This window comes from Chamaea fasciata, unplaced genomic scaffold, assembly GCF_029207755.1.
Source record: "Chamaea fasciata isolate MVZ Bird 193981 ecotype frontalis unplaced genomic scaffold, bChaFas1.0.hap1 SCAF_3, whole genome shotgun sequence".
NCBI lineage: Eukaryota > Metazoa > Chordata > Aves > Passeriformes > Sylviidae > Chamaea > Chamaea fasciata.
In genome coordinates, this window is record NW_027094088.1 from 101,785,262 (window position 1) to 101,808,201 (window position 22,940).

General features: G+C 36.6%; 1 protein-coding gene across 1 annotated transcript in view; it reads right to left on the bottom strand.

Annotated features, from left to right (window-relative positions):
* Positions 1-22,940, bottom strand: part of NBAS (NBAS subunit of NRZ tethering complex) — a 161,484-nt gene that overhangs the window by 24,896 nt on the left and 113,648 nt on the right. The window contains exons 45-48 of the mRNA XM_066179945.1: positions 21,579-21,797; positions 21,129-21,331; positions 14,173-14,262; positions 11,685-11,880 (exon numbers count right to left, since the gene is read on the bottom strand). Of these exons, the coding sequence (XP_066036042.1) occupies positions 11,685-11,880; positions 14,173-14,262; positions 21,129-21,331; positions 21,579-21,797 (708 nt within the window). The remainder of the gene's footprint in view (positions 1-11,684; positions 11,881-14,172; positions 14,263-21,128; positions 21,332-21,578; positions 21,798-22,940) is intronic.

The window sequence follows — 22,940 nt, forward strand, 5'->3', positions numbered from 1 at the left end:
CTTTCAATGCACAAAGTTTTGACTCATCACGGTGTTCTACAGATTTGTTATTGCTTCATACTCCTCACATGGGATATAAATGAAGGAGTCCAAATATGAAGAATTGCCTCACAAGTTAGTGAATTTCTGGAAACCTACAGTTTTACAAAAACTGTAAAATGACACACTTGAAGAATGATAAAGTTAAATAAAACTGTGGAAATCATCCATGACCATTAAAAAAAGCCTTTGGCATGGCAGACCACAGTATCAGAGGTTTTATTTGGTACATTATCTCACTCCTGAAATCAAAGTTAGTTTAAAACCAGTATTGACATCAACTGTGGAATGCTGCTGTATCTGAATTCCATCTTTAAGTTACAGATATCCACTAATGTAATGGTCTCCTGTTCCTACAGGACAGACACATCGAATAGACTTGTAAATACATTATAGCTAAAGCCATTTAATTTGACAATCTGGTACTGACTGACTTGGCTGATGAGAGTGCCTTTTGTTTGAAAAAAAATGGAAGCGCCAATAAAAAGATCCAGCCAATTCAACCCTCTCCTACCTCTGAGATATAAGAAAAATGCTATTTTCGTATGAGAATGGTGAGCAGGAAAACTAATAGAGACAGACCTCGACCTCCCTCTGCCCACTGGTATCTATTCTGCAAATTCCATTTTTACTCTGTGTTAGTGTGACAGAACCACAGCTTTCATCAACAGGTTTTGCTGACTACAAAAGAAATAAATGATAAGGATGTTTATAAATGAAACCAGAAAAATATTTTCCTTCGCAATAATTGCTTGTTTATTGAGAAAAGCTATATTCATGCTTAAAAACAACTCCCTGTACTAAAGGCAGAAAAAAATTTGCTGTTACCAAGGAATGCAACCAAAACCTTACTGTTTTACATTATTACAGAAATAATTTTATTACATCTACCAGATGGTAAATTTAAGTATTTCAAAATGTGTTCATGTTTGACACTGCAGCATAAATTTGAATTAATATGGCATTGAAAATAGAAACACTAAGCAGGCATTTGACTGGTCCCTTATTGCTACAATAGACTTGCAATTTTTCAGGACTTCCTTGTAAAATGCACTGGGGTTTTATATACCTCCCCATGCCCCTGCTCAAGCAGTAGTGGTAGAGAATTCATCTGTGCTGCATCTTAAAATAATAGGCAGATGTGACATCAAAGATTTTACTGAGATTTGAGATACAGAGCACAGATACTAAAATTTCCTTCCAGTCATTAGACATTGTTAATAAACAATACCTAAAGAATTGGTAGCAATTTGACTGCATTCCTGTAATTGCCATCTTGGTGTGCTGTTCATGGCTCAAAAATATGACAGCCTTGCCCCAAGGAGTTTACAATCTAATTAAGTAAATCAGCAAAGAAAATACTGTCCTTTCTATACAAAAGGCCAGCAGGGTTTGGTCACTGAAGAAAGCAGCCTTTCCACTTTGCAGGTCAGGCTGTAATCTGTCATTCCCTGTTCTGCTGGCATCTGCAGAGCTACTGAAAATCTGCACAAATGCAAGTCACTGAAACCTACCTCCAGTACAAGGCTGCCAAGGTAAACACTTGTTACAAAGGACATATAAAATTACAAGTTAAATAGAAATTTTAAAGTCAATTATTCTCCATATGAACACAAAGGTCAAAAATCAATCAAAAAAACCCCAAACACAATCTGAAACACTGTACAACAGTTCCTGAAATTGCACAGCTACTGACTCTGCACACGTATGATTAGGAGCTTTTAAAGGCTGTTATTTATTACATTCTCTTCAAACTGTTTCAAGATGCTAGAAATCCTATTATATACTTGTGAAACAATGCATAATCTGAAGCACATATTAATCTTATTCAAGATCTTCACATGCCAGAGCAACAGTAAACCCTTTTTAAAGGCAAAACCACAAGTGCTATAATCAGCAACACACTACTGGCATCCCATTATTTCTAAACTAGAGTTTCTTTAAAAAAATGCAAATTAAACAACTTGTAAATTGTGATTGAGGGGAAAAGCCTCCAGGACACAACAGGGTCAGGCTGGGGAGAGTAGTAACAGACTTGGAAGAACAAACCACCGAATCATTCAGCCACTGGTCCACCAGCATATGGGCAAGGGTACACAGCATGGAGTAAGACAAGGGCAAAGGAACCTGTCAGCTTTACGTAGGCTGTTTTGATATTACTTTCTCCATCTACCCTAGTTCACATTTTGGTAAGTCTACTTTCAACCCATTTTGGTAAATGGAAACTTAAGTGGTAGTAAGTCATAACTGGGAGATGGCAACTTTTAAAAAACAGTTCCACAGCCTCACAAAATGCTCCTGTATAATAACAGGATTTAGCTCTTGTTTAATGAAAAAACACAACAGCTAAAACATGATCCAGTTTGCTGCAGGTTAAACTCCCTTGCTTGAAAGCAGCTTTTTTGAAACTATGCTTATGGAGTTATGCCAGTTAATGCAAAGCAACATTATTAAGAAATAGTCACCTAGAAACAACACACCAAAACCAACAAAAAATAAAATTCCCCAACCACATTCCAAGGATTGTGTCAGGGGATATGGTATGGGTTGGATATTAGGAAAAGGTTCTTCACCCAGAGGGTGGTTGGGCACAGTACAGGCTCCCCAGGGCAGTGGTCACAGCACCAGCCTTACAGAGCTCAAGAAACATTTGGACAACGCTCTCAGGCACATGGTGTGACTCTTGGGGTGCCCTGTGCACGGCCAGGAGTTGGACTCATTGATCAGGGGCTGCTCTGGCCTAGACTGGAAGACACAAATACTGTCTGACAGACCAGTAGGAAGTGTCTGCTATCAAAACTACCATCTTAGAGCAATCAATTCAAAATGAAAACTGAAGTCAAGGGTTTTGCGTGAACAAACTCAGTGTTCACAACCCGTGATTGCCTTATATCCCAGAGGAGGAAGAACTCTGAAGTCAGGCTTTCTTGCACTTTCCCAAGTGCAGGGCTTCACATATTAAAACTATTACTGAATTCTGAGCACATATGCAACTCTGCTGCATGCAGAAACTAAAGAGATGCACATAATAGCACAGCCAAAATCCTGCTCAAATTAAAGCCAGTGTACAAGATAAGCAAGCAAGTTATGGGATTCAAGTTAAAAAACGAATCAACAGGAAGCTTACTGGTGATGAATCAAACTAAAGCTCAGCCACATGTTGAGTTCTTATAGAAAAACCCAGGAACTTTTTTCTTCTGAAGTGATTTATATATTGTTTAATTTCTTATCTGCTTCATATGCAGCTCACTAAGAACTGCATATAGATTCAATAAACACAAATGTGTTGCCTAATGCATAAAAATGAATAACTCGTGCAGAAAATAAAATCCATTCATTTGTATTCTGCAGGAGACTATGTCCTAATCTGCAAATACATTTCAGCACAGAGAAAACCTCTGAGGACTGTACATAGATATTGGTAGGAAGAATAAGGGCAAATAATGGAAAAAAAAGATCCATTTGAAAGACTCCTATAGCTAGCTAGCTGAAACTGAAAGAGACAGGACTAACAGACTAAATTAAAAAAAAATATTTGAATTGTATATTGACTAGGTGTGTGTTAACATATAAAAATTTGGATGCATGTATGGCTAAAACTAACACCTATGCAACATGAGGGACTCACAAGCATGTTAAGTAATTTTCTGTATGCAACAACTACTAATCACTGTTTTGTAATTCAGAATTTATGTATTATATAAATACTCTAACATAGAGGAGACAACAGCATTGGAAGACACAGCTTAGAAATGACAAGATTTTAATCTTTAAATATTTCTTTTAAGCTGTTAACTCAGATCAGCCATTTCTGTTTATACCATACAAAAATGGTAGTAATGATTAGAAGGGTAAATTAAAAAGCATCAAGTAGCAGTGCATCCACAAGCTCACACTATTCACTCCTATGTATAACTGCTGTCTTGATAACCAAAGTCTGCAATTCTTGCTAATAAAGCAAAATTCTTTAAAAGCTGTTTACATGTCAATGAAACACTGTCAAAATTAATACTTCCAAAATATCTCCCTGCAGATAGACAAGACGAGCAAAGTCAAAGATACATTTGTAAGAAGAAAGACTAACACCAAACTAAGACACTGTCGTAAAGGAACAAGAGCTTGTTGATGTCAACTCCAATTTTAAATAATATTTCAGTATTACTCTTTTCAGTTAAAAAAAGGAAATGCAGATTTTTTAATGAAAAATTCCTTCGCTGTTTATCCATATTTATGACCTAGGCCAGGAGCAATTAAAACACCAGGTGGATGGTTACTGCAAAATTATTTAAGCTGTAAAAACTGAAACAAGCACGTAGTCAGTTGCAGCCATAAAACTAATCCCAATAGGGTAGGCAGCATCACGCACCTGTCACACCAAATGGCATTACAGAAGCACTGCAGTTGGTGGTTTTCTTTTTGATTTGGTGTAGTTGATGTCCCAGCAGTCACAGTCTTGATAGCTGGGTCCCTGGGTAACAATAGCAGCAATGTGGAAAAGGAAGCCCTCACTCTCTCAGTCAACACAAAATATCACAAATTTCTATAAAGTAAGAACTATTTTAAGAATACCTGAGTGAGGCCCCTCAGATGATACAGAGTTTGCAGACCTCTAAATAAGAATTGTCAGCTAGCATGATGGCTGACAGAATAAGAAAACTGTTTGGAAAAAAGGACAGCATCTAGTGCACAGTTGTTAATAAAAAAATACACATTTAAGATACTAACACAGTAATACCTAAAGAAAATCAGTTTTAAAATTTACTTATATTTTCAAAGGGCTTAGAAAAACATTCCTAACGAGAAACCACTGAAGAACTTGATCACCTAAAAGGAAAAAACCCAAAAAATCTAGAAAAATTCACCCCATTTTACAATCAAATAGTAAAAGAATAAAGAAAAATTTCTCATGGGTTTATGGCTGCTTCCTTGTTTATATAAATTATGTTTTGGGGAGACTGCAAGCATTGAACAGACAAAAATGCAGACAAATGATTGTCAAAGCTAGTTTATGTCAAAAGAAACCTCCAATAGACTAAAAAAAATGTCTAGGGTAAGTAAATGACTATATGATGGCAAATAAAATGTAACAATGGTAAAACCACAGCATTTTGATACATGCTAAATTAGCCTAATCAAGTCAAAACAGTAGCCTGAGCCTCACTGAATGAAATCCAGAGACCTCTGGTTGATGTACAGATGAAGTCAAGAGAGTAATCAAGGTGTTGGGATGCATAACCATGGACTGTTAATTTTCACAAGGACAGCATATTCACTTCTCCCATTACCCTTCTCAGGAGGTGTACTACATATCACAGTGGGCTCTGAGATAGAGGACAGGATACTTAGAGAGAGAAAAAGCTGAGGAGGAGGTGGTGTGACTGAAATTGGTAAATGAGAGTAAACAACAGAATAAAGGAAAAAGTGTAGTGAATAGAGAATTTGATTTTCTGGGTTTTAATATCCTAAAAATCCACAGAACGTAACAAATCACATAAAAAGGTTAAGTCATAGAAACACAGAATGGTTTGGGCTGAAATGGACCTTAGAGATCAGTCAGTTCCAATACCCCAGCCAGGGGCAGGGACACCTTCCACTAGACCAGGTTAGTCAAAGTCCCTTCCAACCTAGCCTTGAAACACTCCCAGGGATGGGACATCCTCAACTTTTATGGGCAACCTGTCCCAGGGCCTCACCACCGTAGCCCTGGATCATGCCTGAGATGTTTTGGTTTTCTGAAATTCTTTTCCCAAGGAATTTTCTGTAAACAAGAGAAGAGTTTTTGTGACTGTTTACATTCTTTCCCTAGGAGGGACTTCTTGATGTCCCTCTGGTCTGACCAATGTGATTGAGGAGGTTTGTCTTCTTGTCACAAATCAAATTGGTCTGTGTAAAAAAAGTATATAAGGGAGACACATCCCAAAAATAAAGGAGTCATTTTCAGGCTTCTGAAACTCAAGAGTTCCTGTTGTTGTGGTGTACAAAAATGTCACACCACCCTCACAGTAAATTTTTTTTTCTACCAACTACTCTCTTCCAGTTTCAAGCCATTCCCCCTGTCTTTCAGGTTCTTCTAAAAAGTCCTTCTCCATATATTTTGGTGGTTCCCTTCAGGTACTGGAAGACCACAGTTAGGTCATCCCAGAGCCTTCTCTTTTCCAAGCTGAACAATCTCAATTCTCTCAGCCTTTGCTCACAAGAGAGGTGCTCCATCCCTCAAATAATCCTGGTGGCCTCTTCTGGACTCACTCCAATAGGTCAACAGCCTATTGAGACTCCAGAGCTAGATGCAGCCCTGCAGGTGGCATCTCATCAGAGCAGAGCAGAGGAGCAGAATCTCCTCCCTCACCTGCTGCCCATGCTGCTTTGGATGCAGCCCAGGACACGTTTGGCTTTATGGGATGCAAGGACACATGGCTGGGTCATGTCCAGCCTCCCACCCACAGCACCCCAAGTCCTTCTCAGCAAGGCTGCTCTGGATCTGTTCATCCCCCAGCCTGGAGTGATACCAGGGGTTGCCCCAGTCCAGGTGCAGCACCAGCACTTGGTCTTGTTGAAACTCATGAGATTCCCATGGGACCACTTTTTGAGCTTGTCCCAGTCCCTCTGGACGGCATCCCTCCTTCACAAAGTTTCAGCATGTTTTGCACTCAGTGATGGACGGTGCGTGCTAATGCTGAAAATCTAACAAGAGATTCCCAAGATTGAATCGCAGTTTAGCCACCGATTTCTTTGAAACCTAATAACAGAAGTCCCATTATACCGCTAATAAGCTCTTAATTTTTCTGAAACAGGGATCATAACCGAGTATACACCGTTTCAACCATTCTGCACTTTTACCTTCATTACAAAAGACCTTTAGAGAAAGTAAATGATGCCCCATGAATCCACTCCAGAGCAATCTTATCTTCCTCTGAAGCAAAGGCTAATGGTCACAGAGCCCTGCAGTGCCCACAGCTAAATTCAAAACTTGTGTGCACTCATGCTACACTGTTTTTCTCTCCACTTTGTCTTATCTGCTACACTCGTGTAGTTAATGAAAAATATTTCATTTGCATCTAAAAGTATTTAATTAATCATACACACTACAATTTATGTTCCCTGAAAAAAAAAAATTCGCATGTTTTCATATGGATAAATTGCATCTTCAAGGAATGGAAATTAGTGTTTTAAAATATTAATTAAAACTTAAATTAAATTTCTTAAGCTTAATTTTTATGCATTACCAGTAGAGAAACAATGTCTCTAGAATTACAAACAACATCATAACAAATTTAATCAGAGTTGATAGGAACATAAATCTTTCTTCTAATTAGGCATTTTTCACAAATAAAAGATGGCTGAGGATGAAACAGATACAGCTCCTTCACTTGTATTTTGCTAAATACAGGTCATTGTTACCTGATAAATAGCTTCAGCAAAATGACTCCTCATGTTTAAATCTCTGACATAAGAAGAGGAAATGGGAAAAAGCTGAAAATCACTGGACATTGATATTCTCAATGAGACCATTCTTAACAAACTAGTATGAGGAAACACCAGACACACGTTTTTCATTAACAGAGAAAAGAGGAACAAAGCAGCAATGGAGTCCTGTCAGTCACTCCAAGTTCTCAGAAAGTCAACACAGACATTACTAAGGTTGCTGAGACACAAGTTTGCATATGCCATGCATCAACTGCCATATAGGCAGGAGGGAAGAAAAATATGTTCTGTGCATCCCCCACACACAACACCAATTAATCTGTCATTTTTTCAAAGCTAAACTTTAGAAAAAAAATAAATAGAAGTGCCCCAAAGTTACAATTTTAAATCCTTAATAGACATCCCTTCCAATTTTCAAAAACATTTAGCCCTCAGCACCTCTCTATACCCCAAGATCATGTAAAAACCATAATATAACAATATGAGGGGGAATGCTAAATGAGATTACCTTCTCTAAATGACAAAGCTATTTGCATTTAAGTGGCATGCAAGTAGTAATTACATTCTACATTTGCATAATAATGAAACAATCCTCTTAAGAAAAGGTGTGTCTTGTAGAAGCTTCATAATGAATAACTTTGTATCTTGAAGTAAGTCTTGGTTTACTTATAGAAGCTTCGCTAGTGCCACTATAGCTTCCTGGGGCAAACCCCAACTCATTTCTGTAACCTATGCCTTGTAACAGGTCACTGAGCTGAACAGCTAAGTACACACATACACATATAACCTGTTAGCTAACACTTCAGGCTTGTTAGACACTACTGAGTCATTGCAGACTAGATTTTATATATTATTTGAAAAGAAATGGATTTCCCATCTTACATGAATAGAGATAAATTTTGATACCGACACTCTAAACGATGTCTTTTTTTCTCCCTCCAACATTTTTTAATGTATATAAAACGTCAGTATTTTGACTCATATTTTTCATGCACCAGTTAACTAGAAAATTACAGAACCTGAAGAGCTCAGATAAAATTCATCAAGGGGATTAAAACAAGGCATGCTTCCTCCTCCACCATAGTGTGGGATGCTACTGGAATGTGAATTAAAGACTCTCAAGCCTTTGAAAAATGAGGACCCCTGAATATTTAATTTTGTTAACTAATCATTAGAGAACTGGAAATCACTGTGTTTCTGAGTGTTTGATAGGTAGCTGCTTTCATAAAGTACATTTTTAATTTTGTAAGAGCTGGCCTGTTTCCCAGCACATTGATTTGTGGGGCCACTACTTATAGCACCTAGAGCATAATTAAATATTAAGTCCCTCCTTGATGTATGCAAAGTCTGTCTAAAGAGGATTAGTAGACACACTGAGGGTGGCTTTCACACATTTTCTGTTAATTGAACACTGCAATATCATTAAAATTATCTTTATTAAATAGAAATCCACATTCATACTTTTTAATATCTCCTGTCCCTTTTTGTGCCAAGAAACAGTATAGGAAAAGAGGCATCCCCTAAAAGCATGTAAGAAATGCCAAGCAAGTAATAATACAACAATCTGGAAGCAAGATAATGAATACATTTTTGACCTATTTGCAATTTAAAGTTCATTAAAAAACCCTGAAAACTGACAACTTTTAAACACATTCCTATAAAATCTAAAACCAGCATTCAATTCACCGCCCCTTCCCTCCCTACTTATTTTACATGTGGTTTTTTAATTGTTTTGCTGGATGAAAAAGGATGACCAAATTAATAAAGGTGTAGTGATGTTAGAGAAAGTGATGTCTACAGACAAGGCAGGCAGACTGACATAGTTTGAAAGATGAGATTCCTCCTGTCTACTTCTTCATCCAGGATTACTCAGCAACCTGATTAAACTTTTAAGTTGTCCTTCAATACTCCCTCCTGTAAAACAAGGTTGCTGTTAAAAGTCTTTGCACCTCAAGCGTGAACTTGCACAAGAAAATTGCGTCTTAACCATAATGCTCTGCCAAAGCTCATAGAGAAATCTCTCTTTGCTTTTCAGCAGCCATGGAAACACCGACTTATGCAGTGTTCTTGTTCCACTAACATATGTGAAAGACTGGGAAATGTACCGTTTTCAATCTGCTATTTTATGATGATATTTTCCTTGTTCGTAAATTCATAAAACATGCAAACTGCAAACTTAATAATCAAACCAGGCCAACACTTGTTTTCGAATATCAGTTTGTAGACTAGCATTTGACATCAGCTGACTAAAAGAGGAAAAAAAATCCAAAATAAATAGTCTACTACTAAGACCACTTATTTGTTTTCTTGGACATTTGTGAAGAACTCTGAATTTCAGTGACAGGTACCTAATGGACAAACCAACATGACTCTTCTGTCTAAATAACACATTAGTTTACCTAGCACAAAATACTTGAAGAAAGGCTTCTTAACAACCACACTGAGCCCCAGCTGACATGAAAATGAGAATAATTTTTAATATATTCCAATAGGACTCATAATTGCACTCTGTAGCAGAAATTGGTGTGCATAAACAGTGATTTTAATGTATTTACATTTAAGCACTGCTTTAACTATTGTTAAGCATGAAAGCTATTTCTACACTTAGCTAAATAATAAATAGTATATACAGAGAAATTAGTATTACGGTGCTGTGCACATTTTCATACAGTTATCTCTGAAAGGTTTGAGCTTATGTAGTGCATTATTCAAGCTTTATTACATGTCTTCCTGTACTGCTTGCTTACTCATCAGCAAAAGTGCAAAGCATGAAGTGATCAGCAACTCTGTATTACGAGCAGATGAACTGTTGCTCAGTCAGTAAACTTCTTCCCCACAAAAAGAAAACCAGGTTTTTCTGCTTGAAACTAGGAGTATTCTAAAAATCCCTCCAGGAAACAGGAAGTAACTGATTATATGGCGAGGCCTAAACAGGCTGGAAGACTAAGCCGGCAAAATCTGCACAAGGTTTAACCGCTGTGCTGCACCTGGAGCAGCATAGGTGGGGACAGCACAGCGGTGGCTGTCTCAGCGCTGCTGAGGGGGCCCTCGTTGGCAGTAAGCTACACACGAGCCAGCAGCCTATGAAATGCATTCAATTAAATCCTAAAATTTGGTTTTGTAACCAAATGGATGGGTGTTTCTTTTTGCAAAGTTATATACATTCTGACTTAGACGATTACAGGAGAAAATAAAAGTTGGATAAATGTTTAAAGTAAAATCACAAGTGCAATGAGTCTTTAAGGTTTCTGTCAAATACAGGTTCTTTTTCTGTCTTCTACAAACATGAAAGCTGAAATCTACCTGTAACATTTTTCTTAAGACATACTCTAGTTGAACACTTTATAATTGGAAATGATTTTGAATTGGAAAGCACGTCACAGGTAACACAAATACTGACAAAGGATTGAACTGAAGATGAAGAATCCAAACACAGATATCTGAATAGTAGTTGAGGAGTTAAATGCTGGTATTACTGTAAATACAAAAGAAAAAGTAATTTCTAAAGAAACCAAGAAGTACTTTCTTCTCAAGATTTTTATTAGGATTGTTCCCTTGGATGAATTTAGCATAGCAAGTCAAAACTGAGATATTGCTTTTGTTTTATATGAATATAAAGTGGGTTTGTTCATAGATTTTTTTGGGAACTATTAGAAATACTCTATTTTTGTTCTGCAAGGTCTTGGCTTGGGGGGGCGGCACTTAGAAAATGAACAAAAAAGTAACTTTGTTTCTGAACGATTCTACATGCAGCAAGAGCTATTCATATGATTTCAAAACTGCTACACATTCTTGCAATAATATTTAAAAGCTCAAGCAAAAAAGAGTCAGTGGCCAGTAATTATCATTCTAATTCTGAGTAAAATGTGACACCAAGGGGAAGATAAAGAGGGAAGATAAAATTGACAGGAAAAAATGGTCAGAAAAGAAAAAAGTACAAAACCATCAAAATCAATGTCTGTCATGGAGAAAAATCACTAGTGTTCAATCAAGTTCAGTACTATGTACTCCTGATCCTAAACAAAAATCAGAGAAGTTCCTTACCTTTATGTAACTTTATTTTTCAAAGAATCAGAATGTATCAGAAACTTGATTCAAAAGGGAAAGTAGGATTAGTTTCCAGACAACAGGATGCATTACAAACACATACTGCAGACCAGCTTTTCATTATGTAATCCTCGCATAAAAACAATTTGTAATTTGCTGCAATCAGTACTTATTACCTTTGTTTCAGGCCAGCAAGCTCTAAGAACAGCTTGTGTCCTGAAGTACACAAGCAGCTTGCTATCCTCATCACTGAGGTGGAAGACTTGCTCCAGAATTTGTAATACCCTGATGCGAGGCTTCACTGCTAGGGAGTCATCACCACAGAAAGGCCTCAACCACTCCAGAAGGTCATCTGAAGAAACTATTTTCTCCCTGTAATTAAACAATACTGTGTTAAACAGTCTCAGGTAATAATCCTAATGAGAATACTACATGCATTTTTAATACTTAACAAGCACACTCAATATGTAAGAAATAACACCAGGAAATAGAAGATCTGACCTCTTTGAGGCTACACGGAAACCAGCCCTTGTCAATCAGAAATCCAAAGCTGTGTGCTCTAAGAACTTTCTCTGGACTTCAAATAACCATGCAATACCATAGGAATCCATCTGTACACTTACATATTTTCCTACAAACTACCTTGGTACAATACAATAGTGCTGGGTTTCAGCACCTGGAAATCCAAGTCTTTTCATGGTCTCTGGGCCTGACTGATGCTGACAGATGCCTGCACTACCACACCATCTGACTTTATGGAAAACCAGCTTGAATGCTTACATTTTTAGTATGACATTTTAATCTCTGAATGCTTATTCATACTGTCACCCTGCACTCTTTTTCTTCCTTTACAAGCCCTTTCTTTTCCATTACACATACAAAAATTATTTTCTCCCAGTTGCAGCTCGAGCCCTATCTTTTTTTTTCTGTATCATCCCTAGCCAGCTTGGTCATTCTAAGTTCTTAGCATGATAATGAGTGCAAAAGGCCCAAAATCCTTAGAAAGAAAAAAGAGAAATGCTAAAAACCCCGAACTTTGGGGTCAGACCCTGCTAATTATAAAACCTCTTAGGTATATAATTTGATCCAGAAACTGAATTACATCAAATATATTCTAACTGTGTGGAACCATTCACAGTTCACAGATAACCATGAGCTGACCAAGCAGTTCACAGCTGGAGACAGAATACTGTGATGCCCCTCAGAGACTATAAACTAAGAGGTAACAAATCAGTAAATGCTGTTTTCACTTTTAGTAATATTCTAAACTCAAGCAATCTTTTTCTCTTAAAAAAAGGAAGCCAAGCAAGTGGCTCCTGGTAGAGTGTGATTTGTAACTAATGTTCCCTTATTTGTCTTAACAAGACAGATGGAAAAGTAATATGAGACAGAAAATAGCAAGTTAACCTGTCTTGCAGCTATGAAATAATACAGATTGACATCTGAGGTTTTCATATTACAAGGATTTCTATTTTACTTAAGCTTTATTTTGTCTGAATGATGCTGTTAGCTCGGAACGCCAGCTGAATTAGGCATTCCTTTGCTGAACAGGTGGCATTCAAACTGCAAATTGGAAGTTTGGGAATTAAAGGAACTTGCTGGAATATTTCAAGAGTTTGTAGAGCTTGCACTTGTCACTTACATAAGTTTTCCTGAGGAAAATATTTCTGTTTTGTAAATTGAGTAGCTGAGTTTTAAGGTAATAAATAAGTATGTAAAGGAATATAAACAATCTCTTGCAATTGTAATTACTTTCACTGCAGCTTATTGTTTCAGCAGTTAAATGTTGATGAAGTATACAAATAAAAGACTCCAGAAAGTGCATCTCACAATAAAATAGTAGCAACTCATCCATTATACCTTAAAATACTGCAAATAATATTTGCTGCAAATTTTTACATCCATTCAGTTTACTTCAGTATCCAACATTCAACTAAGTTAATTTCATTGGAGAAGCCTCAGAAAAATAGTGTAACTGTTCTTCTGTGGTTACCAGAAAGTATGGGATTTTATTATCATTATTATACATGAATTCTTTCTTTGTACATCTGGGAAACAAAGAAAAGTTGATTTTTTTTTTTTGTTTGTTTGTTTCTCCCTTGTCTTTACAGGGAGTGAAACAGAAAATGTCAGTGAAACATAGAGGCCATTATGTGATAGGAAGTAAGGACATTCCCAAAAGAGGAGAAACAACATGGTGAAGCATCATATAGCATTTGGGAAATGCTTGGGGAATGTTTCTGCACTCTACCTTACAAAATGGACAAACTTAGATATCTAAATTCAGATACCTGAAAGTGAATCATTATTATTTGCAATTTATCAACTAAATTGAAACAAAAGCAGTGACATGCTCCTGGTAGATATACAAGCTGCAGGAATATACCTGAAAAACCATTTTTTCATTTCACTACAATACAGTTATCTAAATTTTAGGTTCAGTGCTTTCTTCCAAATGATCGAGTAAAGGCTTCTTTCAGGGTTCAGATTTTGAACATGAAAAATGATTGCTCGTTCCAAAATAAGGTCTTAGAAAATTAAGTGCAAACCCATCACATATATCCATGAATAAAAAGCATCCATATTCATTGTTTTACCTTCAAAGCTTTCCTGAGAAACATCTTTCAAAGTCTTACGCAAAGAATCTATACAGGAAGCTCTTACCCTTTTTCAATGCTTGCATGCACTGCAGAAATTATACCTTCAAGGATTCCAAGTGGATCTTTCTCTGTTGTAGATGAGTCACCATTTCCACTATTAAGGGAAGACAAAGTTACCATTAAAATGATCATTAATATTGTATCTCATTTTATGTGTCTCTAGCATTTATATGAATTGTTCAATAATAAGAATTTCCCATTTTCGCTTCTTAACTAGTACCTTTATTTTTATGTCAGAGTAATGCAAAAAAGCAACAAGAGTTGGAAAAAATACTAAAACTCTTATATGAAAATTGAAAGGAAAAGCATAGTTTAAACTTAGTGCTTCTAACACAGATTAATTAGGTCAGCAGAATGTTCACTTGTAATCTCACTACCTTGAAGATCAATATGAACTAAACAGACATAAAGTTATACATATATGTCACCATCTTTTCTGTCCAAATCCTCTTGCAGTATCTCTGTTGGCTTAAATTAGCTCAGCTGTAACCTGAGTCAGTAGTATCCTATCTGCTGATTTTTCTGGGGTCAAGGCATCATGGAATAGCAGCCTCAGTGCATGTGGGGAATAGAGAAATGTCCATCACTCCCATCAGACACTTCAGTCAAAATACAGTTTTTTTTCTGAAGGTTAAAAGGTGGTAAAAATTTGGTGAAAAAAGAAAGAAACAAACAACCCAAAGCCACTCTGGTAGGAAAGCAAGCTTTGCTCCTATCTCTATTAAAGTGACATTTTCAGCTAAGGTTCCACTTAAACAGATATGGTGCTGAGAGAGGGAGAGATTTTGCCCTGGTACACAACAAAACACAGAGCGTCTCCCCATGGAAACCACTGTGGGAACTGGAAAGACAGTTTTGCCTTACTTTGTCAAAGCTGCATTAAAGAAAGAGAAAAAAGGCAAATAGTTACCAAGTTGTCTGACTGCAGATGATTCAAAAAAACCCAGAGAAAAAGTGTATTTCCCTTATAGTTCATCATCATATCAAAGCTCTTCTGCTACTAAAAATGTCAGCCTCTTCCTAGGTCTGTTCTTACCAATAACAAACACATGCCCAGACTACTCTGACTGTTCTAAGGCCAAAATACTACACAGTTGATAGTAATGTGGAAAAACAACTGTGATATTCCAAAATATTTTTTGTAAAAAGTTCGAGAATATTTACAATTTTGTCATTTATTGCATCAGTAAGATAAATATATTTCCTAGATGATGGCTATATCATACAGCATAGAGACCTAAATCTTTATAACTTTTAATGTCTTCCTGCATTCACAATTTTCATCTTTCCTATTTATATCTTAGTAAGTGACCAGCACTCCTGTGAACAACACTGGATTAAAAATCAATATGACTCTATTCAGAAGAGATGCAAGATGATTTGTTGCATGATGAAAATTTAGCATACTTATTTTATATTATTATGTTGCACTCCTAAAGTTTGAAATAGGAGTAGAAGGCTGTCAATGCTGTTTTTTTTTTTTTCTCAAAAGACACTGTACATATGACTGATAGAAATGCTGTTCTTAGTACCAGTATTGCCATAAGGTAGCTAAATAACTTCTTTTAAGAGTGAAGCTTAAATCTAGATATTTTTCTAAACATCTTCAGACTATTTGGAAACAATCAAATTATAATTTATAGTACAGAATATATAGAAATATTCAGGGTTTTAAACTCTCAGAGACCTGATATGTCTCCAAATGACAAAATCAATTTTTACAAAACACAAAATAACCCAATCATTCTCAGACGACAAAAGGAAAAAAAAAAGGAAGTAAAAAAATATTAAATTTTTAAAAAAAGATTAAAAAAAAATCACAGAAAGGAGACATTACAGAACTGAATGCTCTGTTTAGGAAAAAGAAAAAACAATACACCTTTAGGGTGGTAGTGTGGAAATGGTAAAAAGCAGACCAGTATTCAAATAATCATTTTATGCAACTGCCTACATACATTAGGAGATGGTCTCAATTTCCTTTAAAAACATAAAAAGCTTAAAGAAATTATTGTATGTCCCTAAAATTAAGACAGATATAAGGCACTTCATCAAGGCTCTTTTTATAAGCCACTTTGTTAGTGATTTGTTTACAGGCCAGATCTAAATTTTCCATTTTTTGTGCCCTTTTTTCAATTAAGTTTGTAATAAAAATACATCTACACAGGGCATTAACATGGCGTATCAAAAGGAAACTGGAATACGTATAAAACTTGCACACTAAAAAGAGAATGAGTATTGAAACAGAAAGAAACAGGACATTGGCAGCCCTTCAATACTTAAAGGGGGATTATAAGAAAAATGGTGACAGATGAGAAAGTCAATTGAGACTCCATGAAAGGAAGGAATTTTTTACAGTGAGGCTGGTGAGACACTGGCACAGGTTGTCTGGAGAGGTGGTGGATGCCCCTTTGCTGGAAACATTCAAGGCCCAACTGGACGGGCTCTGGGTGACCTGATCTAGGTAAAGATGTCCCTGCTCATCGTAGGGAGTGTTGCACAAGGTAACTTTTAAAAGTTCCTTCCAACCCAAACTACTATATGATTGTACAGTGTACAGAAAGTGAGTTCTTACTGCTCTGCTTGCACTTATGTTTAGTGTACATGAACAACTACCATATCAAAGGAGACCCACCAGCAAACCTTGTATTTTGGGTATCCTCAATTTAGAGATCAGTTGTGGACAGTTCCAGCCCTTGCTCTTCAAAAAACCTTAATCTCTCTAATCAGAAAGGAAAGTTGCTAGGTCCTGTTACAAGCAGGCTCTCTGAGCTTCTCAAAAAAACCCTAAAACAAAACAAAAACGCCCTAAACAAACAAAAAACCCAAACAAACAAACCCAACCCAAACCAAAATGGGTCAAAAGAAATGTATCTGCAAAAGCTAATGAGCATTCCTGAAAACAAAAAATCACTGTTTATGACAATACATCTGTGAAGCTGATTTTCAAGAACAACAGATGTATGAACAGGAAGCTTCAAGTTTGTCAGACACAGACAGATGTCTTTTACTAAGCACAAGGAAAGGAGAAAAAAGGATAACCTAAACAGTAAGCTACAGTTACCCAGAATAAGGAAATATTTTTAAAATCTGGAAAGACTGAAAGCTAGCAATTTTTTAAGCTTAATACTGCCTTTACTGCCTAATGATTAGAAGAACTAAAAAGAGATGACAACTCGTGAGACAAATAATCCTGTCAAGTTTCCACAGATTGCTGCCTTGTTCTTTTCTTAATAATTAATGATTAAAAATAAGCAGCTACTAACAGAAACAAATATAATTAATGAAGGATTAGTCTTCCACACAGATTATATGCTATTTTATGCATGTTTTAAACAACAGAACATGATTCAGTGTTCACCTCAAAACTCCCAGGTATGAGCTTGGTGTAATTACACTGATAAAGGCTTATTTTGATTTCAGTTCAGTGTCAAAAAAAGGGATGCATATTTCATCACATTCCTCAAACAGAATAAAGTACAAAGAACACTTGGAAGAATAAATTAACTTCATCCAAATTTTTTAACCTAATTACTGTATTCATTGAAAATACTCTAGCTTTATTTTCCTCTTTCTGATTGTGCTTTGTCATATTTAAATATGAGGAAAATAAGGAAATAACATACTGATGTTGTGATTATTCAAAGCTGGGGGAAAATGTCTTAATGGCAAGCCATCATTTCTGTCTAAAATACCACAAAATCATTATATACAAGTTACAAAATTGCTCTGTATGACTCCTGTTTACGTGAGACGAGGTAATAAAATATCTGATTTTTTTCCCCCTGCTAATGTAGCTACTCTTTCTAACATAGCTGGATTTACCTTCTTCAGAAAACACTAGGGATTAAACAAGGAACTCAACATTTCACCAAACCTTTCCTGCTCACTGCCGGGTGAATGCTTTCAAAATTTCACGAAACAGTATATCCCCATGGACACCTAAGAGAAGAACTCTAGGAGCAGCAGGTGAAGGAGACCATAACATCTTCAGCAGACAAACTGTCTTTCCTGATTGATCAACCACGGACATGCCTGCAGTCATGGATCATGTAATGTTTCCTATCCATCATGTGAGTGATCTTAGGCAAGGAATTAAACTGAGTCTCAGGTAAGACTAATCAGGTGACCATAGTTGCTAAAATATTTTGCTTTGTTTTCCATGAGTTCATGGTTCCTACTGAAGAGCATTTGATTTTTATTTATGGTATCTGTTTCTACAGGCAAACAAGAAAGTGCACAATACATAAGTCATGTAAAGTGCGAAAATATGCTCTACTAGAGAACTTTAACACATACAAATGCAAGAGTTTCTATTTTGAATTTTGTGTGCCATATCTAGAGAGTTGAGGGAGACAAAAGCAGTTAAAAGAATTGGAGAACAATACTGCTCTTAAAATTGCAATTTAATGTTAAACAAATTACAAAATCCTGAATTAGGCAAATAACTATGTTGTATTTAACAAAAAATCTGGTCCTGAGAAGGTATCAAAGTTGTTAAGCCTGTCACTGCTGTAAAATTAAGCCAAAAGGTAACTTAAGCTTTCATGGAGACATTACTTTCTCAAGAAGGTTCTTCTGCAAGAATGACAACATATGCTAATTAAAAAATGATATTTTACTGTGTTTGAAGGGTGGTTGTAGTTAATGCAACTGAAAGAAAGGATGTGTATTTTCAGTCACATAAGTGGTGGACTGTTGCTTAATTTTCAGGCAAATCACTGACACTACCATAACTTTTCACATCCATACAGGCCTCTTTCACTTGTGTTTGCAATAACTCAATTATATTCCTTGTCACCATAGCTATAGAAAATCCATGTTCAGTGTTACAGTCCTAAAACTGCTACTCTGAAGGTTGTCAAAGAAATGTTCCAACACAATACAATCTTTCAAAACTACTGTATAAAATAACCATACTGTGTAACATATTAAAGCTCCAGTAAACAAAACTAAAGAAGGTTTTCCCTTGAAATGTTGCATTTATTGAATAGAAGTCTGCTTTTCCACCTACACTGGCAAGACTACTTCTTTAATTGTAGAAATGCAAGTATTGAACAAAATGTTGCAAATTTGTGTTTTATCTTGCAAGTGAACAACTGAGCATAGGATAGAGAAGAATCCAATTTTATTCACAGCAACAACATGACTACCAGCAGGCTTAAGAGATGCCAAGCAACAACCTTTAATTCCTCCCTATATTTAGATTATATTTATTGCTTTTTAATACTAACCCTTTCTGAATTTCATCATAGGGAGGATATTATCTCAAGTATTTTCTATTCTATTTTATGCTAGGTTTTCACTTCACCTCTTTATCATTGTAGAAGACAAACTTTCCATAGTTCAGAACAACATGAAATTATCTTTCTCTTCTTTTCCCAAAAAAGCAGCAGAGGGGAATATTTCTACTGACCACATTAGGTCACATCACACACCAAAGCATTTTAATTGAAACTTCCAACTCATCTGCCCATCTTTGCCACTACAGCTTTCTCTATGAGACAGTCATTCCCCTCTTTCCAGTGAAGTGCTGCACAGGAGTTACTGGAGATGGTCATTGTCCCAGAACTTTAAATCAACTTGCAGCCATTCCAGCCTTGCAACGCATATAAAGAACAAGTAATTCAGTTCACAGGAAAGTGTTGATAAGAAGCAGAGTAGAAAGGAGAATTTTGATAGGTTTCTCATCCTCTGCACATTAATGAGACTCATTATAGTCCAAATTACTGGACTTTGTGAGCTTTGTATCCAGATACATCACATTGCTAGTCAGGAACAGCAGGACAGTTATTATCAAAAGCTAAATTATTCTTCTTCAAATGGACAAACCCAGACAAGAAAGACTGCATTACTTATGTTGCTGTGCAAAAGCTCTATCATCATTGAGGATGCTGTGAACACTCTTAAACTGAGTGACAGTAGAAATCAATTTTCTGCCAAAGAGGACTGCAAACAATTTGACAGGCTGCCTTCTTTTCATCTGTGGCACTTCAATCTGCTGTAATATATACATACATGCTGAAAAAAACAGTAGAGCCACAGAAAATTTTCCATGCTAGACTTGTTTTCCAATTCCTGGTGTGTGCATTCAGATCATCCTACCCATATAATTTTTCTGCATGCAGAACAACAGGATAAATTCTCAAAGTTCTATCTCTCTAAACTGGTCTTAGAAGTGCTAAACAGTGTTTACCAGACATCTAATAGCAGAACACTCTTTCATACTTGTTGCTTCTATCTCTTTGAAACAGAAATACTTCAGAGGAGAGTTTAGTACGAACAGTTAAATGAGAAGTATCTGTTCAATTTAAAATGGATGATACAAAATTATCCTCCCCTGCTTCCCTTAAAAAAAATGAGGGGGAATAATGTATTTCTAATGAACCAAACCAACCAGCACAAATAACCCCCAGCTCCCAGAAATGGCTCAGCAATTTTTTCCAAAGATGGAAATTCCACAACTTCTTGGACATGTTGAGGCAGAAGCTATAACTAGGCCTCTGCTGCCCAAATGCCTGCCTGAGTTACCATTTTCCAATAAACATGCCTTTTAACTCTGTTTAAGAAGGAAGAATTATGTGCTGTTGTAAAAGTTACAAAAATTCACAAGGGCACATACACATAATGGAACAATGCTGTAAAGTGAATGCTTTTAACTAAAATGCACCAGTGAACAGTATAAGCTCTGTCTTACGTTGTTCAAATTGCTCAGGCTTCCCCTACTCATAAAAATATAACTAAATATGAAATTATAGGTAAACAAAAACATAAATCAAAGAACTCTCTTGTTACTGCAAAATCTAGACATAAAAAGCAAACAAGTATTCACTGCAAATAAACAAAACAAACCAAACAACCAAAAACCACAAAAAACCAACACACCAACTCAACCATCCAAAAAAAAACCTTCCAAAAATCCAGAAGAAAGATTTTTGTGCTGAATTAAGGAAGTGTGCTTACCTTAATATACCTACAATTTTTTTAATAGCACATTGGACAATATCTTGGGGAGAAAGGCCTAGATCTCCAACAGCCACTTGTAACAACTGCTGCACCATATGCAGGGGCTGACCATCTATACACATGGCTATTGCTTGCTCATGGATTTTTTCTTTCTCCGACCTTGACAGATCATATAAATACCCGTATTTCTGTAGTGTATCCTGTGAACAGATAGATTTTGGAACACTAATCAGTGTACTCCTTATTTACCGGGCTGTATCAGTCTTCCTTTCTGCTGGGAATTAACATATACTGAGAAAAAAGAAAAGATTGATGGAACTGAATTTTCGAAACCCAGGTCAACAATAGCAAAGGTAGAAAACATTAATAAAATACGACAGAAGATTGGTATCTATCACTGTTAGTCATGGTGACACTCAAAGCAAGCACTTGATCAGTAATCATTACCTGTTCACTGTTTTTCAAATAAGTGATGAAACTGTGAGTGAGTGTTTCCAGATGAGCAAGAGATTGTTGCAAATGATTCAGAGTTTCTTCATAAACAGCAGATGGGTTTTCAGCATCTTTCATGTCATTATCTGAGGGTTTTTTTCTTGATTTCTCAGAAAGATGTTTAACTGCCTTAATAGCCTTCTTAGTCACTTCTATCCTGGCTTCAACTGGCAGCTGAAAAAGATGGCTCAATTATTTATTCATTCATTACCTGTACATTACTATTTGTATTACAACAGTGGCAAGAGGTCAGGTGGCTCCAAAACACGGCATAAAACTAAATGAAGTATTCCATGGGAAATAACTTTGTTTCTAACTTGTCGTTTATTGAAATGATCAGTATTCCATTACTTTCTTCTGCTGTCCTTCTTTTTATTAATCCTTTTACTGACTCATGTTCATTTTAAACCATATGAAGCTCTTTTCCTAAGAATATTTATTATTTTTGTAGACTGCCACCTTATAATCTTTGATTTTTAATTCTTTATTCAGAGATGTCTGAGAATCGCTTTACAAGACTGATTGATACCTCACTTAAGGTTAGTTTTTTCAGGTTTAGACCACTGTTTAAAATATATCTCTAAGACCATAAACATAAGCAAAAGTCCCAGAAGGATGGAGAATTTTTAAATCAATCTATTTAAAGCCCAAGTTAAAGAAAATAGTAACTAGATAGAACTTTTAAAGACCCGTACAACTAGCTGTTTCTAGGCATTGAACTGAAACAAAGTCTGATCTCCCCGTTTCAGGAAAAACACAGCTTCAGCTGAAAGTCTAAAACTGTGGAGGCCAGTGCAGGTCTTAAACCAGAATACAGGACATTCCCTAGATCAGACAAGTCCCTTCAAGTCAGGATGAAAAAAAGAAGTCTCTTCCCAGGGTGGATACGTACCCCGGTTCTAGTTCCCCAATGGGCCTCCCCCCCTCTTTTCTCCCTGAATATGTCCCTTCTCCTGAATGTTCTCCCTTCCTTGAGACCCTATTGGTTCTCATTTGGTGCAATCCTCCACCCCTGTTCTCCCACTGGGTCTCCTTGCCTCTCACCCCGCCTCTGTACCACTTTCTCCCTCACCCACTGGACCCTGCTCTTAACTGCGCCCCTACTACCCCATATATAAACCCTGGTCCCTCACATGTGCTCTTTGTCCCTGGAGCCCTTCATGTGCAGTTGGATTAAAGTCGATCTGTGGAATTCCAAAGACCCTTCCCTTTCCTTTACTGCTGAGCAGATTACAACTGATGGTGTGTGTGTGAGTGCCCGTGAGTGTGTGTGCCTGTGCCCCCAGGTGACTCCCCAACTGGGGATGCTTCTTGGAG